This window comes from Corvus kubaryi, unplaced genomic scaffold (genome assembly GCF_017639235.1).
Source record: "Corvus kubaryi isolate FWS band 111438036 unplaced genomic scaffold, C.kubaryi_AGA036_p1.0 37396, whole genome shotgun sequence".
Lineage (NCBI taxonomy): Eukaryota > Metazoa > Chordata > Aves > Passeriformes > Corvidae > Corvus > Corvus kubaryi.
Window position 1 is genome coordinate 11,595,404 of NW_024581135.1, and position 15,502 is coordinate 11,610,905.

A 15,502-nucleotide genomic window follows, 5' to 3' on the forward strand; every position below is an offset into this window, starting at 1 on the left:
TCAGTCTCTTGAGTAGCTGAGCTGACTCTTGCTGCAGCCAAATTAAATCTTTCTCATCCACAGGCTGGACAAGACTCTAACGAGATCACAACTGATGTATCTATCAGTTGCTCACCCAATAATTGCTTCCCATCACATAATACACAGATTAATTTCTCCTTTCTCCAAACCCAATATTCAATTTGCCATTGTCATGGCCCATCACAGCTCTGCTAATCTGTCCTACTTCTGTCTCCTTTTGGACAACGACTGTCAGTCAACAAGCCATTTTTATCATAAATCTTCTGGTTGACAAATTTGTCCAGTCCTTGCTCTGAATCCCTCTCCTGTGCTGTCCCTGCTGCTGTTCCTAAGCACCACCGGAGTCCAACTGACTGTGTTGGTGTGGTAACGACAGACCAAGACCAACCACCATTTGCCAATGAAAAGAAATAACAACAGACACAATGAATTATGAAAAAAAATTACTTTTTAATGTACAAAAGGTTTATATACAGGTTCAGCATGTTACCTCCATTCTTATGATGTAGAAAACAGCTAAAAATGTTCTTAAGATATAAATTTGACAGAACAATTCACCTACAGTATTTTAGTAATGATGTCTTCTATACATAATATATACAGTGCTGGAAAGATTATTATAATACTTTTTCAGTAAATGAAGGAAGACCACCACTGGAAAGTCCAAAAAATCTCAAGTCATTGGAGATTTGGTTTTGCTTTTGTATTTGAACTTTTGCTAATGAGATATCTGTGAGGAGGGACTCAGTAGCCATCGTTGCCCTATGCAGCTGTTAAAAAAATCAGATTAGCAATTGAAGGACACACGAAAGCCTGATCCATCTCAGCACAAGAGATGCCCAGTTGTACTCCAAGCGTCCAGGACAACATACAGTGTCCTAAAACATGTACTGCCCTCTTTTCATAAATGCAAAGGCAAAGGCAAAGACAAGGGCAAGGTCAGTAACTGCAGGAGAATATATACAGCAGACTATAAAAAAATCCCTTTAAACACAACTTTCACAGGAGACACAAATAAACAGCCAGGCACTTTGCTTTGCTTCCCTGTCCTCATGCACCCTGGACATCAGCAGGAGTCATTGAGGGGTGAAGGGCAGGGCTGAGAGCACCCTGTGTGCACCCTCTGCATTTGGGATGAGGATGGATGAGACTGCAGGATGCTGAGCAGCACTGCCTTGCACCAGCCATACCCAGGGCTACCCAGCAGCAAAGCTGTCCCAATCCACCACTGCCGAGCACAGCTCCTGCCTATCTGATATCACAGAGTTTGCCTGGAGGTAACACGTGGCATTTTCATAGCCCCTGGTCATGCTGGGAACAGTGATCAGTTTGTGCAAAAGGAAAGCAAAGACACCAGAAAGCACCTTTATAAAGCTGTCCTGGTCCTGTGCAGGAGACAGAGTCAGGTGCAAATGAGAACATCACACTGATATGACGGGGAGATGGGGAGGAAAGAGTGAAGCTCTGCAGATGCTTACTCAGTCCAGCTGTAAGAACCTGTTGTTCCCTGCCCTTCAACATATGGGGTACAAAGTATTTGAGGCTATGAGAGCAGGATGAGAAGAGTTGTCCTTGTCCAACGCTGTCTGAAGTTAAGGAAGGCCTCCTCCCAAGTACATGTACCCCACTGCTTCTACCCTGTTGTCTAATGACAGCAAAAATAAATAATGCAACAAAGATTAAACTTCAGTGCCAGGTGGGACTGTCCTGGAAACAGCTGATCACTATTATGAGCAGTTATACTCTGGTGGAGACCTTGGCTTTGGGAGGCTCCTCCTATCTCTTCCCCAATGATGCTTCCAAGAGATTCTCACTGACCAAGCTACTATTCTGACTCAAATACTTGTTTTGAGACTATCCACATGTTTGGTCCTGCAGGTGCAGTCTGCTAGTGCAGGTGCTGCAGGCTGCAGGTGCAGTCTGCTAGTCAAATGAACAACTTGGGTTGACTGTGGTATATTTTTTGGATACAACAGTTTTTCTCATGCTGTGGGACATGTTAAGCTAGCACTGGGTGCATGCCAACAAGCCTGCTTGTGGGGCAGGGTGTTTTGGCCCACATCAGTGCAGCCAGGCTCCTGTTGTGCATATGGAACCCAGGCAGAGCTCTGCATTGAGCACATCACACAGACGAACCCTCGCAGATTAACCTGCTCCCCCAATGCTGCCACAGTGCACATTCGGCTGGAATGATCATAAAACTCTCTCCATCACCATCACTTGTTTTATGTGAGCACCTCAGCATGGAAAATCCGCCAGAGAGAGAAGCTGCTGCAAAGCTCCAAGGGATACGGTAATGTGTGCTCCAGCACTCTGACATTAAAGATGCATGTGGGGCACTCACAGAGAGTCACTGTGTTCAGAAGGTGCAAAGTTATGCATGTGTGTCAGTCTGCATGCCAGAGCCTTCCTGCCACAGGGGATTATTTCCCAGTGATTGCTGTTCCCCGGCCTCTGCTCCACTCTGCACATGATATAAACCACGTTGTAAACACATCTGATCAAAGTGTGCATTCACCTTTTATGTGTCTCATCAATGTGTCTTTCCAATGTTTTCTCAGAAACACCACTATGTTTTTATAAATGTACATTTTATATACGCTTCTGACAATACACTATATTTGATTTTTAAAGGAAGAGAGAGGCCTTGGCTACTTAACAAGAAAGCATGGTAAGGCACTTTGCCGAGAAGCTGCTTGGAATCACTGCTCTTTGCAAGGTACAAAGGTATTTACGGTATAAAACAATACTGCTGGCAGAGGGCTTGTTTGGAGACGTAACTAAACCCTACTCTCATCAGAGCAGAATACGTAGTATGGCTTTTATTCTAACCAAAACCGCATCCTCCCATTTCTTTCTGGGGCGGGTTGAAAACGAAATTTTTTTGCAAATGTAACTAATGGAAAAAGATGGGGAGTGCTATTTTACAGGGCTTCCTGGAAGGGAGGGTTTCATCTCTAACCACCCTCATGCTGGCTCCTAGCTTGGTGGTGATACTGTTCAGTGCTCTGGGAAACCAAGCCAAAAAAATAATACTAGAGGTGCACCCTTGTGGTACTGCCTGCATATAGTTTACATAATTCTGTACACAGACTTTTTAAAATTTTCATTTTGAAATCCTTTAATGTATTTAACAGTTATAAAAAACCTTACCCTATTGAAACATTATTTTTGACAAGCACATTCATACAACTGCTTCACGCAGAGCCCCTTGGATAGCACCAAGGCCTTGTGCTTTACCATTACGACATCATGTTTAGAAATTTACTCTCTTCTGCCAGCGTGGTTAGCATGGAGCTCATATCACCTATTGCCATATTGCTTATCCCTGCAGGTATGGTGGGCAGTGTCAGAGAGTTTCGTGGAGTCGTCAGGCGAGAGGAGTTCTGGGAGAGATTCTGCAGGATGCTGGGGCTCAGGGTTCCCGACATCAGGCTCGAATGGTCCCCATCGTCCATGATGGCATCAAAATCTATCTGGGGCGGCTCAAGACCTTGAGAGTCCACTGTGCTGGACACCTGGTTTGTTCCTGGGGAAGGCAGAGTGGCTGGCTTGCTGTTTTGTGTGCACTGCTGCTGCCTGACCCGACAGTCCGCGTGGTTCTCGAAGCCGTTGTTCTGCTCATACATGTGGATTTGGCCGTAATAGTACATCAAGCTGTTGTCCCTCGTGCCGTCCGCACACTGCTGGGCTGGTGCCACCAACATGTCGCTGCTTCTTTTATGCATGGCCTCCGTCGTCTCCTGGCCCGGGCTGATGGTGTTCGTAGGATGGGGAGTTCTCATGTAGCCCAGCTGCTGGGTGGTGCGGACCCCTCGGGGTCTGCTGCCCGGGTTTGGCTCCAGCGGGGGACGAGGCTGGATCATGCCAGGAGGATACGCCTGCGCAGCTGAACCCATCATGCTCTGCTGAGGCTCAAAACTGGGCTGATTGGAGGTCATGATGGGCTGAGGAAAGGTCTCCTGAGCCACAGGGAAGTTCAGGTGGCTTGGCTGAGATGAGTAGTTCTGCTGACTTGGTTCATGCATGACCTGTCCCAGCACTGTGCGCTCACTGTTGCTCCTGACCATCAAAGAAGGGTCGGTTGCCATGTCCATTTGCTGAGGGTGAAGGTGGGGTCCGGACTTTGCTGCCATGTTGCTACAATTAGGAGAGATCTGATTTGGGTTGCCACTGATTGCACTGGGGCTCAGCATCTGATGAGGTTGGTTATACCCTGTGTGCAAGCCCATGTCAGGGTTCATGCTGGGACCTAGGCTCATGGGCTGCTGCCGCAGCTGCATGCAGTTTAGCCTCTGCCCATCCATGCCCATGTTTCTCTGCATAAAGCTCTGCTGTGTTACATTCATACTGTTGTCTGGCAGCTGCATCTGCTGCTGGTTGTAGTTCTGGTACTGACCAAAGTTCTGCTTCTGCTGGACCACTGCTAAGTTCCCTTGTGAAAACTGCTGCTTCGACTGATTGGACATGATATCAACTGTGCCTGAGCTGACTTCATTCCACTGGACAGGCATGTTATTTTTATTCATGTCTGAAGAAGTATCAAAACTCATGGAACACTCTGCCATCATGGGTCCCAAGTGGCTCATGCTTGTCTCAGCCACCGCCATCCTGCGCTGGCTGGTCAAGGCTGGAGGCTGCAGCTTCCCACTTCCTTGGAAGTTCTGCATGTCATTGCTGTACCCCATGGAAGTGCTCTCAGCCACTGTCCCATTGCTCTGGGATTTGATGTACTGTACCACGTCATCTGGCAGCATAATGTCATCATCTCCAATGGGTGCGTCTGTCTCCCCGGACATGGCTTCCATGGCAATGTTTTCACTGATGCTCAGTGGTCGGGGTGAGTAGGTATGCCGGGGCAGGCTCCCATCTGAGCGCCCGTAGCTCTGGAGACCAAAATTCCTCCTGTCTGTCGCATGTGGAGGATGGAAGGGGTTCACGCTGTTGGTGCTGTTGAAGCGGTGAACTCGTGGGAGAGCCTGGGGGTCTCCGGGAGGTCTCCTCACTGGGTCGCTTGCCCGTCTGGTGCAGTTGCCCTGCATCTCCTGGGGAAATGCTGGAGCTGATGGGTAGCCATAAGTGTTACCATCGCTGCAACGCCTGGGGCCTGGCGGGAGGCGGATGGAGGGCAAGGTGGGGTCTGGTCCATCCATAAGTGAGATCCTGTTCTTCAGGGTCATCCTCTCCATGTTTGGCAGGGGGGTCGGAGGAGGGCCCCCTGTGGCAGCAGCATACTTGGCTTTCAGCCTGTAGTGCTGAGCTGGTGTGAGGTTCAGCAGTCCTGGCATCCCGCTGCACTGGCTCGCCTCGCTCGACCGGCGGGAGGCATCCGTGGAAATCGGGTCGTAGGAGTCAGCAGAGCTTGTGTTATTGGGGCGGTGCCCAAGATGTGAAGCCTCACTGGAACGGCGGCTGGAGAAGTATGGGGAGATCCCTGAGGATCTGCGGCTGACGGTGTAGGCAGAGCTGACGGTGCTTGTTGTACTATCACGGCGCTCGTTGAGTTGGTTCAGCATTGTAACCTCATTGACAGACAGCTCCATTATTCTGGGGTTAGGCAGCATAGCAGAAGAACCACCACTATTTTCTAGAACAGAGCCTGAGAGAAAGGTTGCAGGGAAGGAAAAGGTCTAGTTAGCTGAGAAATTTCACTTGGTAGTGTTCTAGGTGCCAGAATACAGACCCACAAAGCCACCCCCAAATATTTCATGGGAGTGATGGTGAGTTTCATGTGCTGCTAGTGAATTCAAAGCTTCATTTCTAGCTCCATGTTCATGCAAAAGGAGCAAGAAGTCTGGGGAAAGAAGAAGTCCCTACTGCAGAGACTTGGTAACATGTACACCCCTTAAACTCAGCTTCTGAGGAAATATCTCCACATGGGCTTCCCTCAGTAGGACAAAGGTTGGACTGGTGTGAAAAGTGCCACAGGGACAGAACATAGCTGCAACCACAGCTGCCCTCTGGGACAGATGCAGAGCAGTCAGGGATAGCAGGCTGAGAGCCCAAAGGCTGACATTCAAAGGCTCTTCCAAGAGTAACCCAAGAAGTTCTGAGATCTAGTATAACCCAGGCACCATGCCTTGGGACTTCTTGGAAAAGTTAGAGGATCTCTAGAGGGTTCATAAAGATGCTTTTATCAGGAATTATCAGCAGTGGGAAACAAGCCTATGAAGCTGGAGGCAATAGCCAGGAGCTTCTGAAGTGACAAAAGGCCTGTCAGAGCAAGATTATGGAGGGAGGTCTTGTTTGGATTGCTGCTGTGCTCCAGTGGTCTCCTAGGAAGCATATTAGCCCTTGGGGAACTGTTACTGCTGAAAGAAATGCAAGCAGTCTTGGGACTGTAACAGGGACAATGAGGACAGCTGTGTCTAGGTTCTGGGTAAGCTCAGAAACAAGGACACCAACACCTCTGTCTCCCTTCATAAATCCGTAGAACTGAGCACCTGGGCTTCTGTTGCACATCACCAGATGGCTGTGTTTACACCCAAGCTGTCTGTTTTACCTGACATCTTAATCTAGCAAAGCAGGACTCGGAGGCAATAAGAAATGATCCTCATTCCTCCAGGGCAGACTCTTGGTTATGAAACCAGAGTCAAACTCTGGGAGGTTCCTACAGGACATGGTCCAGGCCCAGGGCTTACCATTTCCTGAGATGGGAGGCAGCTTGGTGTTTCTGGCTTGTGGAGCTGGGCTCACCCATGAGCAGGAATCCTTAACTGTCTTGAGTTTCTCTTTCTTGAGCTGTTCAAGTCGTTGCATCGTCGTCATGTGTTTCCTTAGCTGCAGGCTGACTGCCGAGTTACCAGATGAGACCGTTGAGTCCACGACAGGAGCGTTGTCATCCAACGCTGTCAGATCTCCCAGACTTCCCCCGCTGTGCATGTTCATTTCTACTCCACTGTCATTGTTGTTGGTGCTGCCAAGGGGTGATGGCTCACTGCTGCATGACGACTGGCCACCAGGACTGGACTGACACATCTTGGGGAGGGAAAAGAGGAAAAAGAGTTAGCCAGGTGAAAACATTGATGGAAAAAAATCAGGAGCCCAACATCCTCAGTCCTGGAGGCTAGGAGAGCTCCTGTCCTAGGGTCTCCCCTTTCTTGTTACCCCTCCCTGCTGCAGGATCTCAGCTCTTCCAAAAGGCAGGTGCCCCTTCCCTGTGAGAGGAGGATGGGACAGCACCCCACAGCTGGAAAAACTATGGTGATTCAACTGCAGGATGGAGAGAAACCAAATGCTCTTCCTCCAAAAGAAGAAGGACAGATGTTTCTCGAAGAAAAGCAGCACGTCACCTGGTTGTGCAAGGTATATTGCAGCAAACACTGGCTTATCCAACATAGGATCAAGGCTTAAGTATTTCAGACACAACGTATTTTTGTCTTTAAAATACCCTAACATATAATTAGGTTAGCTGACAAACTTCCCCACCAGATAAAAACCTGGTTCACTGTTTGCAAACTCCCACTTGCAGATAAGGCAGATAAGCACCATATTTATTTTATTTACATTAGGAATGTAAACTACTCTCATTGGGTAGTTTATTTGCAGCAGACACTATATAGTTTGAACTTGCTCTGCTGCTGCTACCAAACAGGATGCCTGGCTTTTCTGCTCCAGGCCCAGGCTCCAGCAAAAAATGGGAGTGCTGAAAAGGCAACATACTCTGCCCTGGGCCAAGGTGGGAATGCAGGGTGCTGCAGTGTTCTTACTTTACTCCATAGCAGCCCCCCATGAGCAGGATTGACTGGCTCTAATTGCCCTTCAGTCCAGATGATAGAGACTGCAATCCCAAGATTTAATGGCAAGTTGTGACGCTGGGAGAAAGGTGGCAAAGGGAATCTTTGAGCACTGCATCCTCTCCTTCTCTATGTTCAAGCAGATCTCCCCTATCCCTCCCCACTGCCCCACATACTTCCACTTCCACCCTGTGAGGGTTAAATGGAGACAGAGATCTGCAGGAGATCATGCTTTATACAGCTATTTTAATACAAAGGATTTCTTTGCTCACCTTAGTACCGACTGTCCTTAGGAAGGTAGAGTAAGGAAGGGTAAGTGGGAATAAAGAACAGGTTGTTAGGACAAAGACAGCATTAACAAAAAGGACCAGGTTAGTAAAAAGGAGGAAGAGGGAAATGCAGAATACAGCACAAATTACCAATATATCCCCCACTCCCATACCCCATCTTCCCTGCCTTCCCTCTTCAGGGGTACAAATATAAGCTCCTAGGAGAGACTTTCTACCTGTTTCCATGGGTTTGGGGTGACACATAAAGATGGGTCAAAACAAGGAGCCTGGGAATCACGGGAACAGTGATGGGAACCTCCCACCACCCCGACCTTAATGAGGAAACAGGAGTTGGATGTGGACCCACCAGATGAGATGCCACCTGTTAGATGTGCACAAGTGAGGTATGCAGTGCTGGAGAGGGACAGCGAAGATAAACACATGAACCACGGCCCTGCTGCTAGTGAGATGGCTTGGCTGGAACCCTGCAAGCACAGAGTGCTAGGAAAACAACCCCATACCTTCAGGAGAAACAGGGTGGGGAGCTGTAACTGTGTCAGTGTCTACATAGGAAAAAACCAATAAAACACATGGAGGAAGAGTATTGGAGAATGGTCATTCTGTCCAGTGGTTCTCACATTTAGCTTTTGTAACACAGTACAGAGCCTCATCACAGTAAACTGTTTCTTTAGTCGATTAGAGACATTCTGGATGTGTAAATACTCAATTTTTCCCTAACTGAAACATGCTGCTCACTGGTAATCTGTCCGACAACACATCCCCTAACCCTTCTGAGAAAATCTTTGTAGCTCCAGGGCATATTTTTCACAGGAATAAAAATCTTTTAGCCTGGATTCAAATCAAGAAAATATGTATTTTGGAGCTCAATGTCCTTTCAGCTCCAGTGAGAAGTCTGGGGAGTATGTGAATATTCCTTTGCAGGTGAAGGTCTTTTCTTCTGTATTCAGCCCGTACCCTGTCCCACTCTGAGCTGATGCAGCAAACCAGAACTTTGGGTAAGAAAGTGAAAAGAAACATCAAAAGGCAAAAGTGATCCGTGTGTTGCAATGCTCCATCTCCTCCTCCACCCTGGATGGGGTGTAAGAAGCTTGATGTGTTTGAACCCATCACTATACACAGCTCCTTAATACCACTGACCACACTACAGCCAATTGTGGAGCTGCTGTAATGGCCAGAAAACTGATAAGTGGTCTTTGCTTCAGCTGGTGTCCACTCATGGAGCTGTAAAGCTTGGTTATGGTTGTGTGACAGCCTGTACTCTGTGGGTCACAGCATTGCTTCCATGTTTATTCCTAGTTTCCCTCTCCTGCCCCATCATCCCGCTACAATTTTCTATGGCAGCTGGAAGTCATGTATTGAATTTGTGTACTCCTGAGTAATCTGCTCTAGCAGACATGGACTGATCAGGGAGGTGGGACTAGATGATCTCAAGAGGTCCCTGACAACCCCAGTGACATTGTGCCTCTGTGCATGGTGGACAGGATCAAGGAATTGAACTTGCTTTAAGATACTCAACAAAAATAAAACATCTAGTTTTATCCCCACTGGCTTCATCAAACAGCAGCAGCCTAGAAAGAAAAGGAGTGAAAGGCGAAGGGAGGAAGAAAAACGGGACTGCTTAAGCCAGGACCTTTGCTTCAAGAAGCATTCATCAGTCTGTGCCCTGTGGTCATTGCTCAATTTAAACTGGTGAGGTAGGTAAAGCTCATTTGACCACAACACTCCTGGGTTTTACCCACTTTCACAGCACAGGAATGCCAAGCTCAGCACGGGCCATCACATGGCCCCCATAACTACAAGGGCAGGAATTTATGATGCTGGGTAGGAAGGTGCAAAACGTACTGGATTGTGCCCCGACCTGCAGTTTCATTTCTGGACTTGAACTCTAGAGTTGCAGGGCACGTGCCCAGAGAGGTAAATGGAATACAAATGCTTCATGCCCCTATTGCATCAGAGAGATCAGGAACCACGTCATTTCTGCCAAAAGCAACTGCTCTTACCACAGAATTCTCCGTTTTTATCGTTTTGACTTGTAAGCAATCCTCCACGCTCCTCGTGGTGCTGTTGGCCTCGGGGCTCTCCTCGGACACCTTGCTGCTCTGCTTGGCGCTTGCCTCATTGTCCCCATTTTCCTTGAGTGGAGGTGGCCTCGGGTGAATGTCATTGCGCTGCTTCTTCGTGACGTGAGCATCAGGCCCGTGCACCGTCTTGACGTGTTTCCTGAGGGAACTGGGGTCTGTGTACCGCTTCGTGCAGCCAGGGATTTTACAGACGTAGGGTTTCTGTCAGTACAAACAAATCTTGGGTTATATTTAGAATAAGCCCAAATATTCCAGGTACAGTGTATGGGCCAGGAAAATACAATGAGCATCGCAGCAGGCAGCAGCAAAATGTGGAGCATCTGCTCCACAGGACTCTGTAAGACTGAGATGCGGAAGATGTGATATATGGGCTGCTGCTGATCCACAGAGACTTGGCCGGTCATTTCACGTTGGCTAAACTTCTTGTTTTTAGTTTCTGGATCAAAAGACAGCTAAGAATTCATGAAATACTTTCCTAGTATTACTTTCCCACGTATGTATTTGCTCGGGTGGCCACAGGAATGTTACCTGATTAAGGATGGGAGGGAGGTGATGTAGCAGACTGGGCATAACACATTCGCACTGCTAAGGTGGGATCTACACCAAGAAGATGTCTGAAACCTTTTGGCTGATGGAAATCCAGTGAATTCAAGCCAGACTGGATTCACCCTACTCAATCTATCATACCACTCCAGCACCTGTCACCTTGAAATCTGTTATTGTGCAAAACAAACCACAGGCATGCAATGTTTTTCTTCAGACGACAGCACTCTATCCCGAATTCATGAATCATTGATTGCCATAGGAAAACAAGGCTGAAGCCATGCTTCTGAAAACAGAAGTCAGCAAACAGATACTTTTATTCTTTTAACTTTTTTTTTATTTTACCAAGTCTCCAATTCCAAAGTGTATTAGCACTGCAGTTGTTTGAGCTGGTGCTGCTGCACTGGAAGCTCTGAATTCATCACAAGTTCTGCTTTTGGCCTCACAGCTACTCTACGTATTTTTCTGCCAATGCACTAGGACAGATCCATGAGAAAAAACAGACATGTTATTTGAAGGCTACCCAAAATGACCATTCCTATTCTTTTTTTTTTAAATCTGTTTTGTAATTTTGTCCAGAAACTTAAGTGAAAAAATACAAAGGAGTATATATATTCTTTGCAGGAAGCCAGCATAATCACGTGAAAAACACTGAAAGTCTGTTTTTTATTCAAAAGCATGCTTCCTGACTGATCTTGGCACATCCACGTAGCTAAATCCACGTAACACCCCACTGAGGTAAATATTTAATATATTTTAAAGCTGGGTAAACCAAAGCACAAAAATTAAAACAGTTTGTTTAAAAATATCATGCAACCTTTTGGGCAAGCATTATAGAAATATTATTGCTGCTATTAAACATTATTACAATGAGCAGAACCCCCACCACATGTGCTGAAAAAAAACCTGTATATGAACAGCTCAAAGATTTTTTATAAATATCCTTTAGGCTCAACAGTTCTGATTTCTCAGACCCCAGCAATTAGGGTAACAGGATCACTGTTGCTTGGACAGCAGACACTCTACCTAAGAGGATTCAATCACCCTCTTCATCAGGCCATGCCCCCTGCAACTGAGCTGAGCACAACTGCTGTTTCACTGGTGTGCCTTCATCTATCCCCTGGGTTATCCAGATTCTGACATCTAGTGACATCTTCACCCTAGTGAAGTCTTGAGTTTAGATATCTCAGGAACCTCCCTCCTACTCTCATGCACACACAGGGTAATACTCATTAGGGTGGGAGAACTGGAGAACTCCCCATGCACTAAGCAGAACTGGATTTATGCGTTTTAGCCTTGTTCAGCTTGATGTCTCTCTGAGTCTTTGGCCATGAACTCGTGCCACTCCTCTGTGTATGCACTGGAGAGTGGTCACAGGATGAAAGCCCCTTTTCCAGGTGTAGCTTTGAAGGTAGCCCCTGAAGGGATTCAAATAGTGACTGAAAGTTTAAAATGAAATAGTGTGTATGACATTTCAACAATCAAACAAAAGCCAGTGTGGTAATATATCCCCAGCCTTGAACTTCAGCATGTTTGGACCATACACCTACGTCCTGTCACACAATGATAGTGACAAATACAGGGAAACTGGAACTTCCCCCTTAGAGAAGACTTGGATGACTAACTCTGAAACTGGTGTATTCCAAGTAAACACTGCAAGCAGAGGAAAATATTTAGAAGGTAGCTAGGAACCACAATAGAGTTAACAGTGGGTAATGGGAAATATTCACAGCCACAAACTTCTGCTTTGCATTTGTGTGGTTTTGTGAGCCAAGGTCTCCGTACAGTTTACTAAGCCAGTGGTCATGGCCACAGCTGGATGCAGGACCCTTGGCTGGGCCTGCTGCCCAGTGTGATGAGCTTTGCTGTGAGGGATCCCATCTGTTGTAAAGGATCATATTATACGTTCGTCAAAAAGAGGGTGTCAAAAATATGGCCCAGAGAGCCATTGTATGCATCTACAGATCTCCCACAGGTCTTGGGGTGTGTCTGTACTGCATCAAGCAGGGTTGAACAGCACGTCAGGAGTGAGCATGACTGCAAAATGTAAGATCATTTGGATAGTGACAGTGCCTTGTAGTTCCCACGGCAAGGCCAGCTGGTCTGGTACAAATCCTCCACTAGTGGCTGTGCTGTTCCTACTCCTGAGAAGGCCTTGGTGTCCTTCAGGGGAAGCAACTGCAGAGGATAAAAATCCCTATCTGTTATCTGAGTCTTTAATTTGTCTTGTTTGAAAACAGCTAGTGCCAAGTATCAGTGTATTTATATCAGGGTCCACCAGAGACACGGAGTTGGATGCTCCTGGCCTACAGCCTCACCTTCTTGCACAAGGGGAACCCAAATGATCAGACTTTCAAGTGTGTTCAAGCTCTGCTCAGATGAAGTGAGCAGTCATCCCAGATCCAGTGCAGTTCCTGATCTGGATCACTTGGGAATCTGAACCCACTGGAGAAATTACATTTACTAACACATTCAAAATGAATATTCCACATGTAGGGACATGGGACACTAGCTGGCTCAGATGGGAAACTGCCCTGCCTAGCAAAGTTCCTGGTAAAGCTCCAGGGATCTGAACTCAAGTGATCTATGGGCAAAACAGTCGCTCACATACTGTCAGTGTGCACAGACTGCGGTGAGTCAGTCGGTATCCAGCACTGAAAGCTGTACTGGCAGTCTTGATCCATTCACATGAGAATCCTTAGGAATTGAAGAGAGATGCAAATTTCCTTTAAGACAGGAAAAAATGTTGCAAAAATGTAAATCTTCAGTGGCTTGCTTGATTTATTCAACTTATGAGTGAGAATATGGAGAGTGGTTTAACACTGCAAAATTAAGACGTGGAAATATCAACAATGAAAGGGGCATTGGATCCAGCACTGGAGGAAGGCAGAGAAAGCATGGCTGGAGAATGAGCAATTTTCGACACCTAAAATGTGAGATTAAACCACAACTGGCTACCTTTCAGGGGAAGATGCTTTAACATAGAAAAATGATGTAGTCAAACACCACTTACTGGGAATGCAGGATGCTGAGCAGACGAGAGGCTGCAACCTATCTTTTTGGTCCCTCCTGGCCTCAGGGTTGGAATAGCCTTAAAACAACCCCAAACTATCCAGTTTAAGTGTGGATATGGGTTAATTTTAACTCATGTCTTGCTGGTGGAGAACAATCCTGACATTTGGGTTCATACCCAAACCAATTCAGAAAACACTGGGATCCTGGTCATTCATCAGGTCCATCTCAGCATCATGGAAGAGGATTCTAGGCTTCGAATCCTTATTCTGACTCAAACAGAATCTCTGAAACCTACAGAGTTTTGGTTATCACTGACTACTTCTATGCCAGAGATAAAAATACTCCCAACAAGCCCTTTGTAGACACAGCATTGCTTCAAAAGGCTGTCAACCGTGGCAACTGCGTTCCATTCTCCAATAGTCTATATTTAACTGTTGCAAATTAGGCTACAGACTGAATTCTTCATGGCTGAAAACACTATTAGAACTTTAGAGTGTTGTTTTTTCTTCCCCTGTCAGCTAATTAGTGGTAATATAAATTTCAATCGTCGGCCGTGGTTGATTGCAACAGACCATCACATGCGTTACAATAAAGGCAATTTCCTCTGCTCCCCAACTACTAATAGTGGGTCTTAATTATCCAAGGTTAACAAAGCATTGCATTGTGCTCTATCATTGTACATCAAACGATGGAGGGAGTATTATTTCCAGAGCATCAGGATCCAGGGTAGCTGTTATATTACTGCAAGTCTGCTCCACAGTAATATTAAACACCACTTGCACAACTGTACAATACTATCTGTGCTATTAAAAATTATAAATTTGGAAAATGCTTGTTTTAATTTCCAAAGTCGATTAAAAAGTTTGCATACTTTAACATCTGTTTATGATTTCAAACACAGCTTTCATAAACATAAAGCTAATGTGGTCTGGCTCCGCAGCAAAATAAATCCCATTAAAAAAATAAGATAAACCTCTCATTACAGTAGGTTTCTTTTTACATGAGTCCAGTGTGTAAAGTGTATGTTTATTGTCAGCAAAACTTAAAAAAAAAGCCCTCCGTTGAGCTGTGGTGAGCCCAGGCTTACCTCATTGGAATGTGTCCTGTTCTGGTGCTTGGCTCTGTCCGAGGCATTGGAAAAGGCTTTATTGCAGCCCTCATGTTCACAGACATAAGGTTTTTCTCCAGTGTGGGACCTCAGGTGTGTCTTTAAGTTCTCCAGGCGGGAATAGGCTTTGGAGCAACCCTCAAACTAAAGTAAAAAAAACACATGAGGAGTGATTAATTAACCAGAAAAATTTGATTTTCCCCATGCCTAAACCCTTCTCATCTGTTTCTCATTCTTTCTTTTTTTTCTTCCTTTTAAAGGGCTTGTGTTTTAGGGAACAACATTCACTTTGTTGGGAGAACTTGCTTCCCTAGGCAGGCTGAGAGTTTCAGCAGTGAGTCATATTTGAGGTGCTACTCCTTGTTTGGTACCCACCTGACATTTCAACAAGTGACTCTTTTCTTCCAGCAGGGCTAAACACCCCTCCACTCCTCCCAGAGCTCTCTTAGCCCCTCCTGCCACTCCTCTGCATCTAAAACACTCAGAAACAGGGGCCCCCTCCTTCCCACCTAGGGAACTGACAGATTCTCCAGAGTCTGACCAGCCCTGCAACTTCACTACCACCAGCACTGGAAAGGGCAGACCATTCCCTAACACACAAACAGAAATCTAGCAAACTTTAAAGTTTCCCAAATTACAGCTTGGGTCTACTCTTGGAGGATGCTGTGGTCAGGCTGTCTGACATTACCAGTTCAAAAAACAAGACTC

General features: G+C 46.3%; 1 protein-coding gene across 3 annotated transcripts in view; it reads right to left on the reverse strand.

The window, feature by feature from the left end:
• Positions 1–451: 451 nt before the first annotated feature.
• GLI2 (GLI family zinc finger 2) overlaps positions 452–15,502 on the reverse strand; it is a 190,617-nt gene continuing 175,566 nt past the window's right edge. For all 3 annotated transcript variants that reach the window (XM_042041003.1, XM_042041004.1, XM_042041005.1), the window contains 4 exons: positions 14,774–14,938; positions 10,048–10,329; positions 6,663–6,999; positions 452–5,620 (listed from right to left, as the gene is read on the reverse strand). In XM_042041003.1, coding sequence (XP_041896937.1) covers positions 3,264–5,620; positions 6,663–6,999; positions 10,048–10,329; positions 14,774–14,938 — 3,141 coding nt within the window. In that variant the 3' untranslated portion in view covers positions 452–3,263. The remainder of the gene's footprint in view (positions 5,621–6,662; positions 7,000–10,047; positions 10,330–14,773; positions 14,939–15,502) is intronic.